Here is an 8675-nt window from a genome sequence, read left to right on the forward strand (position 1 = left end):
TTTAAGTTTGCGACTCCTTGAAATGTCTTCTTTCAATCCTTTTGTCTCGGTTCAAATCAATTCAAGAGTGATTTTTTAGCCAATTTAACAGGAAACATCTAAAGAAAACTTTTTATAAAATGAAAATTAACCAGAATTTGTAATGTGACCTGTTCTCCTCCGGTGCAGTAGGGGGCGGTAGCGAGCCTACCTGTCGTTAAGGCAACCAGCCTTGAAGATCTGATCGGCGAGTTGCAGCAAATACAAAGTACATTCCCTGTTTCTCAGGAAGGTGTGTACGACTTGTTGGTTTGCCTAGTATTTCATGTTTTATCGCACTTTCGAGGTCTTGTTTCAGTCCTTGACAGGCAGCGAATGTGTGCATACACGGCGATAACTTTAGTCTGTACTGTCGTTGGTAGCTAACCCTCAAAACAAACAGCTGATTTCAAGGTTTTAAGGTGAGTGGCTAACTTAGCTAACATTAGCGTGAGTTTTATATCAGGTCAAACTTCGTCCCTTCTCTCATTCATTGGAGGTGTGCGTGTGCAAAACTCTGGGCGTTGCATTAAATGTTTTAGCGTGAGTTAACTTACCTGCAGGCAGGCAGTGCAGAGGATTAGCTGTTGCCAAGTGTTGTCAAATACTGCGTGTAAACATAATGTTTGTTAGGCCATGTAACTAAGTAAACAACAATAACTGCTGTCAGTACTTGAGGTTGTTTTCCGTGTTTCTTTGTTTTCCTGCATGCTTGCTAGCAGTTCAGTAAGCTAGCCTCTGTCCAACCACCGTGCTCTCCTAGTAAACATTGTGGTGTGTTCAAGTGCACTACTGACGTGGTTTTTTTTTTTGTTTTTTGTGGTTAAGCCTGGTGTTTGCACATATATGGTGTTACCTTTCTCGTCTTTAAACCATGTGCCAAACTGTTTGCTTACTGTATGGTCTGCACTGGTGTCAGTATGGTGTGTTATCTTTGACACACAGAGTCATCTGCATAAAACCACAACTGAGATAGTGAACCAGTTAAGGCAGACTTGCTTGTTTTGATGTCGTTTCAGTGGCCTCAGGCTGTCCTATATTTGGCATGTCAAAAATGTATGTAACTAATTAATGTAGTGTGATGATGATACAGCTGGACTCTAAAGCGAAACTACTTCCAGCTCGATAAGGCCCAGAGTTGTAGGTTCCTCGAACAACATTTCCTTAACTGTCCCTTTCTCTCTCTTCTGCCACACAGCTGTCAAACCTTTTATCTGTCTGACAGCCCTGGTCACATGGAGACTGAAGGACATCAGCCCTGATGAATGTCCCACCTTGATACTTAGGCAGACCTCTGATCTGATGAAATTGAGGGAAGTTCTTCCAGAGAGAGGACTACACCAACTCATGCGACAATGAAAGGTGATCCAGCATGAAATCTTGACATTTCACTTTCTGAATGTTGTTGAGAGTCAGCTATATCTGACAAGCAGTGGAAACATGACTGTCAATGATCTTGCAGGTGGACCTCGGAAAACAAGAACAAGGAGACCTAAGAAGACACCGACAGAGAAAGTCACCTCAGACGCTGCCTCCTCTCAGGCCACAGAAGGATCAGATGATGTGTCAGCAAGTGATTTTGCTGTTGTCAGCCAGTCTGCTGAGAGTTCCTTACGAAGCACACCAAAACGGGGCAGGAGACAAACAGGACAGACACAAGAGGCCTGCCTGACCTCCACACCTGTCCACAGCTCCTCCACTGACGTGCTGTCCAACATTTCAATGTCCCCTCCTGGAGCAAAACAAGTGGAGCTAGAATACACTGAACTCATCACTCAGTTAGAGGTGTTTGATTGTATATTTTACTGATAATATAAATTGTTTATGCATTTTGAGTTAATTTCAGTGATATTCTATAACCCCTCATAATATCTGTTATGTTGTAGACATCAAAGGTAGATACGCCACACTCCAGATCAAAATCTCAAAGCAGACGTGGGAGGCGTCATACTTCACAACCAAGACAAGTTAGAACAAGGGCAACGAAGGAGAAAACGCAGAGCTGCAGTAAAACCAACGGTCCACCAGTCAAGTGCCGGCGTGGTAGGACACGGACGTCCGAGACAGGAGACACTACTACTCAGACACTCAAACGCTCCAGACCAAGATTTGAATTGGAGAAGGCTGACGCAGCAGAGCAAGGTAGTGCCTTCTTAGTGTGTCTCATGCAGTGTCACTATAATACTTTTCTGAGACATTGTAGGAGATCACTCTCACAAATTGTGCACAATTTTTGCAGAATTTGCCTTAAAAGTATTGTGCTCCATGTGGACTTTTATTTGCTATGGTAGCTACTGGTGCTTGCAGATCAGCTCATATTTTAAATAATGTAGTTAAGCAAAATCATCTGTTTTTAATTCTGTTATTTCTGCGCCCCACCCCCAACCTCCCCCAAAAGATGCGTCTTTGCTGTCTTCAGATCTATCAATAGAGCTGAGTCACTATGAGGAACAGCTGCCAACACTGCCCCCTGAGGAAGATGGGAGAAGTGATGCTGATGATGAGGAGCTACCAAGTTTCTTGATGCAGGTGGACAAAAGTGAGTGACGTTACAGTGACTGAATGCAAACCCCCTCTATAAGGAGTAGATACGGACTGAATTGTCTGTATACACTGTATATTGAAGTGGATTGTGTTTGTCTTTCAGAGCCCCCGTCCATTACAGAAGGAGTGTTTGTGTGGGTCAAATACAGAAATTATCCATTCTGGCCTGCATTGGTGAGTGCAAAAACCTTAGCAGGTCATTGATTTCATTTAAAAATGTTTTTATTTGGAACAATACATAAGATTTTTGCCTAGATAAAGAAAATCAGCCGTGTCTTACATTTGAGGAACTTGAAGAAGTTAAACACACTTAAACACATCCTTATAAATTGAATTGTTTATAAATGATCTGCTGCACAGCAGCACTAAAAAAACAGTATAGCTATACAACACAAACTTCATATAAGAGATAGGTGACTTTCAAAGGGAAAATTTTAATTCTCTGTGGCTTAAAATCAGGCCTGTGGTCAAGAAACAAACCCAGAAAGTCTCAGTTGTTCGTTATTTTACTCTGCAGGTGAAAAGTGTGAACCGCAAGCAGAAAAAAGCCAGCATCTTGTTCATCGATGACCCAAAGATTCACCAAAAGAAAGGGTAGGAAATACTATGTTTTGTTTGTACATGCCTCTTCAAGTGTATAGGACTGTGGTATGAGTTGTGAGGCCCCCAGGCCACAAAGTCTCAGCAGGATCACACATCTTGTACTGACAGCAGAGGTGTCTCAAAATAAGGCAATGTCAGCTTACTGTGCAACTAGATGTGGCCTCAAAAAGCCCTTTGTGTTCTGATGTATGACTTGCTGGCACACTGTGAAATCATCAGAAGTTGTATGTTTGTGTTCTCAAGGTTTACTGTGGCTCTGAAAACCCTGAAGCCTTTCGACTGTGAAGAATGCAATGAACTGGTGGTAAGAACTGCTCCTAAAGTTCATCAGTTTTCTAGTAATGATGTTTTCCTGACACAGTGGCAGACGATCTGTCTCTCATACTTGCCATTAGTGTAAAGCCAAAGAAGAGTATGATGCTGCCATTGACTGGTCCTTGGACCTCATAGGAGACTACAGAATACGGATTGGTGAGAATTGTCTGTGTGAAGCTTATACAGACAAAAACGGATAAAGAACACTGTTATAGTTATAGTTATAATTATAGTTAAACCAGTGAATTATTATCAATATTAATCCTGTTTTGTCTTTTGTAGCATGTGGCTCATTTTCTGGCTCTTTCATCGAGTACTTTGCCCACGACATGAGTAAGTTTCACTGTAAAACATTCATCATCGTGGCACCACGGTTGTTAGCCTACTGCAGAAAACCTGTAGCCCTACGTGATCCTGACGATGCCCTTTATTGCCGGTCTTCAACTACTCCAGGCTATCCAGTGAGGAGAACGTACCCGCAGGCAGCCTCCGAGAGACTAACCATCGCCAGCGATACTATGACGGAGGCGCCATGCGACGATCTTAAGGAGGACAGCTTTTGTGAACAGCAGGAGGAGGTCAGCAGGAGTTCAAAGAGGCTGCTGCCAGATCGGAGTCATGCCGCCCACAACCGCGCTAATGAGAAGCTGGTGCATTTCATCGTAAAGCAGCGCATGGTGGAAGAACACCTTCTGGTAGGACTAATGGAGCTACTGTATGTCTTGGATTAACACTTTGCCCTAGGATGTTTTATTGAAAGGGTTCATGGGAAGTAAATTTGTCAGTGCTATGTGATTTGACAGGATAAACCAGTTGTACTTGTTGATGGCACAGGTTGTTGGAGAAACACTCTTTAATGACTGTGCCTCAAGATCACCACCTCTCTGCCCCCCCATCACAGTGTTGTACTCAGAAACTGTGGGGGGTGCCAAATTGCACGCAATGCCACTTTCTACATAATGTTGCTTTAATCGGTTTAGGCAATTACATTTTTTTGTTAAAAAGGGGCTTAAATATGAAAATGATCTGGTTTCTTTGCTCCTCTGTGACAGGAAACTGAATAACTTCAAGTTGTGGGCAAAACAAGACATTTGAGAACGCCATCTTGGGCTTGGAGAAACACTGGCTGACATTTTCCATAATTTTCTGAAATTTTATAGCCTAAACAACTAATCAATTAATCAAAAAAAGAAATCAACAGAATAATGGACAATGAAAATAATCTGCGTTGGCAGCCCTAATTTTTCGAAATATCAGTTATTTTGTTCTATATTTGACTTCAGAGTCTATGCTGTTAATGAGAGCAGGAGAAACTGATGTCATCCACTGAGAGATTCTGATGTTGTTAAACAATAACACTTAAAATAAAACTGTAAAAGTCTTCATCCTTTAATAGGGATTGTATGAAGCACTAAAAGAGAACATGCAAGATGAGCACTTGTCCCTGGGCGAACAAACCCACAGTTCTCATTATTACTCCCCTTACAGGCTGTGATCCGTGGGCAGGAGCAGTCCAGATGGCTTCGCTCCTTCCTGAGTGCCAATCGGAGACGGGTGGTGAACATATACCTGGAAGATGACCAGCAGTTGGACCAGGTCTACTGGTACCTGAACGACCTCTATGCAAAGACTGCGGTCACCGCCGCTTGCCTGTCTGAAGTGAAATCCATGGAGCGTGTCCCCTTTGTCCTGGATGTGCTTCTTCCTGAGGTGAGCTGAAGCTTTCATCAGGGATCGCCTGTGTTGTTTCGCTCTGTTACAGTATATGGTATGTTTTATGATATGCAGTTCAATTTAATTAGTAGAGTTGTGGTAATATTATTGTCCTCCTGTGCAGGCCATCATCCACGCCATAGCTGGGGTGAACAATGTCTCTGTGAAAAAGGCAGAGGAAAGGTACATGAAGGGCCGCAGCATTAGTAATAGGTAAGAGTTTGGTGCATTTAAAGCTGAAATAGACAACTCGAACCCTCTTCCCCTGTCCAAAGCAAAAAACCGCAGGTATACCAATTTGATCTAGAAACCCTGATCTCAGAACTATGACATGGCAGAATAAAACACTGCTGTATTAATAAGTAGGCAGGTTTTGTTACTTCCTGATCTAGCAGAAAGTTGGCGGTTTTGAACTGTCTTGGGTCCCGCTGGTAAGGGGAAACGTTTATCAACTTTGACACACCAGCACTTTCCATCGAGCCGTTCACTCTCGTTTTACCTCGGTGTCCACCACTCTCCCTCTTCACCTTCTTTGCCTTAGCGGGGTTCATTTTCTTCAGTTCACCGATACCTGGGGATAACAACCGGGGAGAGCGATGCTTCTTCCTGATTTCTACACGACAATGGTGTCAGTTTTCTACAGACATCACACTGTGCAATCAGTAATCAGCCAGTTTAAACATCAAGAAACTATAACACTAAATACTGAATATGACAAGTGACTGTTTTGTTTTTTTATTTCAGGGAGCGGCAGGAGTTTGATCAGATGATCGAGCGGCAAATGAGTCAGAAGAACACTGCACTTGTGTTATTCTGACCCCATCAGTCATGAAAAGTATTGTAAAAACAGAACCTATTTTTGTATTGACTGCTGACTTGACTTTTCTAAATGTTTGTTGTTGTTTTGTTTGTTTTTTTCAAGATAATGTTGCAGCATGTGTGCCTTAGATAGGAACATGAAACACTGTACATACTGGAATCACAAAAGCTGTTTTTTACAACATTAATAATGTTAACAAAAGCTTGACAATCTCATTAAACTGCATTTTTTCTGCCAAATAAAATGACATTACTCTGTTCCTGCTTGTGTGCTTGTTTTTACATATATATTTCATAAAACATTTTGGATGAATAAAAACATCATCATCTCAGCACCGTACCCCAGATGATGGATGAACCCAACAGCACAACCACAAGGGGGCCACAGGGCAGACATGAGATGCTGGGACCCCCTTCTGACAAACTGAATTGTTGTCAGTCTATTGGTTTATGCAGAAATCACTGCCCATCAGACCAGAAAGTCGGACATCTTGTAGCATTTGTGTGATGCAGTAGTACAGAAATGTTTTCTTCTCAAGGTGTCCAGTGTCATAAAAAGAGAAGTAATTGTTTTTCATTCAACATTTGACCTTATTTGACATAGCCAATTGACACGTGACCTCTGCAGAGCTCCACTCAGATCACAAGAGGAACCAGAGTCCTAAAAGAAGAGGGGGAGGTGAGAAGAAACCACATGCTGACAGTCATTGTAACGTCAGCACATCTGAGTATTATCTTATTTTTTCTTTTTATGGGTAAATCTTTAATTCCACCACCTGAGCTAGATCCTTTTTCTCTTGAAACAACGTTGGTCGAATTCAAATTTGAAACCTTAAAATGTTCTGGATCTTGGATGTGCACTTTGCTGCCTGACGACAGTGAGACAGCATTTCATCCTGCTGCTGTTTCAGGACATAAATGCTGCCATCACCAGACTACTGGGCAGCGTCTTCCATTGATCTACAGTACCTCTGCACCGCAAGCTCCATGGACTACCCCTCATTTGTTCTTGTCTGATTATTTTGTTGTTTTGTACTATTGTGGTTATAATTCAACACGAGTCTTAAGGAGAAGTTGGCCAACAACAGCGGTTGCACAACTTCCCCCTCCCAATTCAGTGCAAAATAGTAGTGCTGCTATTGATGCATGTTGGATACTGTCACCACACAGTCCATCTTGACAGCTTAGTTAGATTATGTTTATTTACATTATATTTAAAGGGTAACGCCACCAATTTTACACATTAAAGTGTGTTTACAGGTGTTGGGGAGTACTACTGCATTTGAGAAAAAAGGTACTATAAAGACTTTTGTGGCTCCAGAGGAAGCTGCATATAATCTGATAAACTGCCTCCAGTGATTTGACTCAATGTTCTAGTTGCATTGTGGGTAATGTAGGCACCATGTTTTGAAAAGGAAGAAAATGCATGCATAAAGAAGTGATATATCTGGTTCTTGCTGTATCAATTTTGATAATTTGTATTTAAATTGTCCGTGATGAGTTCGACAGTGTTAAGGCAGTGCAACGCTAGACCAGTGGACTGCTTAACTTATACTTTTTCTATTAATTTATGAATAAAATTATGAACTTGAGTTTGTACAACATAGCAAACACACATTGAGTATGTGAACTATCAGAAGAAAAGGCCAGAGGTAAATAAAATGGCCTAATAAAGAGCCAGAGTCCAGTCTTACTTCACACAAATCTGAATCTGAAGTAAGTACACAGGAGACAATTGTGCAACAATGCCTAACTACGGAAGCCCTAAAGGGCCATGCATTCATACATTTTATTTCCTCCGTTTTCCCGTGATAACGAGTTAATTTCATTTGTTTTCTCGAGATCTCGAGTTATTATCTCGAAATAACAACTGGCGTTTTCCCGAGATAACGATATAATTAATTCGAGATCTCGAGATAATGACTGTGATATGATAAGCCTGAGATTATGGAGATGCCCGGGACCTCGTAGCTGGTCAGCTATGTAGTTAACGATGACATCAGGCTCACTTAGATTGCGCCGCTGATATAGCTGAAGCCTTGCTAACAGTCTTTTTAGATTACGCACACTAATGTGTATATTATCTGTAATAGCAAGGCATAATGCTATTTCAGCCTGTGTCAGGCCTTGATTGAAAAGATGTGTGACGCGGTGATCGATATGCTCCTGCTCCTCTGACGTTGCTACACTGAATGATGTTTCCTGCAATGATTTAATATACTACACTATCGTTTTGTTTTCTCAAGATCTCGAATTAATTATATCGTTATCTCGGGAAAACAAAGTTTCGTTATCTCGAGATCTCGAGAAAATTATCCCGTTATCTCGGGAAAACGCCAGTTGTTATTTCGAGATAATAACTCGAGATCTCGAGAAAACAAATGAAATTAACTCGTTATCACGGGAAAACGGAGGAAATAAAATGTATGAATGCATGGCCCTTTAGGGCTTCCGTACCTAACAGAGCTATACATCACCTAAACATCTTGATTGTGGTTCAGGATAGAGATAAACCAGGGGTTGCATTAAGAGCAGCAGCTGTGGCACACTTATTTTTTTTCTAGCTTCAAACATATGTGTATATTTCTGAGTTTGTATAAATACCTCATTAATATTGTATTTAATACAATTTTCAGTTTGAATTTCTTCTCCAAAACGTCATA

The 8675-nt window shown here is 41.4% G+C and overlaps 1 protein-coding gene across 1 annotated transcript; it reads left to right on the top strand.

The window, feature by feature from the left end:
• The first annotated feature begins 249 nt into the window (after window positions 1-249).
• On the top strand, window positions 250-6272 carry LOC140994212 (PWWP domain-containing DNA repair factor 3B-like). Its single transcript, XM_073463770.1, has 14 exons — window positions 250-440; window positions 1217-1380; window positions 1481-1803; window positions 1905-2160; window positions 2417-2557; window positions 2666-2736; window positions 3080-3156; window positions 3409-3469; window positions 3561-3636; window positions 3763-3813; window positions 3934-4175; window positions 4969-5190; window positions 5318-5406; window positions 5938-6272. Exons 2-14 carry the CDS (start codon window positions 1374-1376, stop codon window positions 6008-6010), a joined length of 1689 nt encoding a protein of 562 aa, XP_073319871.1. The 5' UTR covers window positions 250-440; window positions 1217-1373; the 3' UTR covers window positions 6011-6272.
• Window positions 6273-8675: the final 2403 nt, after the last annotated feature.

This window comes from Pagrus major, chromosome 4 (genome assembly GCF_040436345.1).
Source record: "Pagrus major chromosome 4, Pma_NU_1.0".
Lineage (NCBI taxonomy): Eukaryota > Metazoa > Chordata > Actinopteri > Spariformes > Sparidae > Pagrus > Pagrus major.

What these genes read in the sequence shown, in the direction of transcription:
- LOC140994212 (XM_073463770.1), top strand. An exon ending in AGACTACAGAATACGGATTG is followed by an intron (nt 3,637 to 3,762) that starts GTGAGAATTGTC and finishes TGTCTTTTGTAG; the next exon opens with CATGTGGCTCATTTTCTGGC. An exon ending in GGCCGCAGCATTAGTAATAG is followed by an intron (nt 5,407 to 5,937) that starts GTAAGAGTTTGG and finishes TTTTTATTTCAG; the next exon opens with GGAGCGGCAGGAGTTTGATC.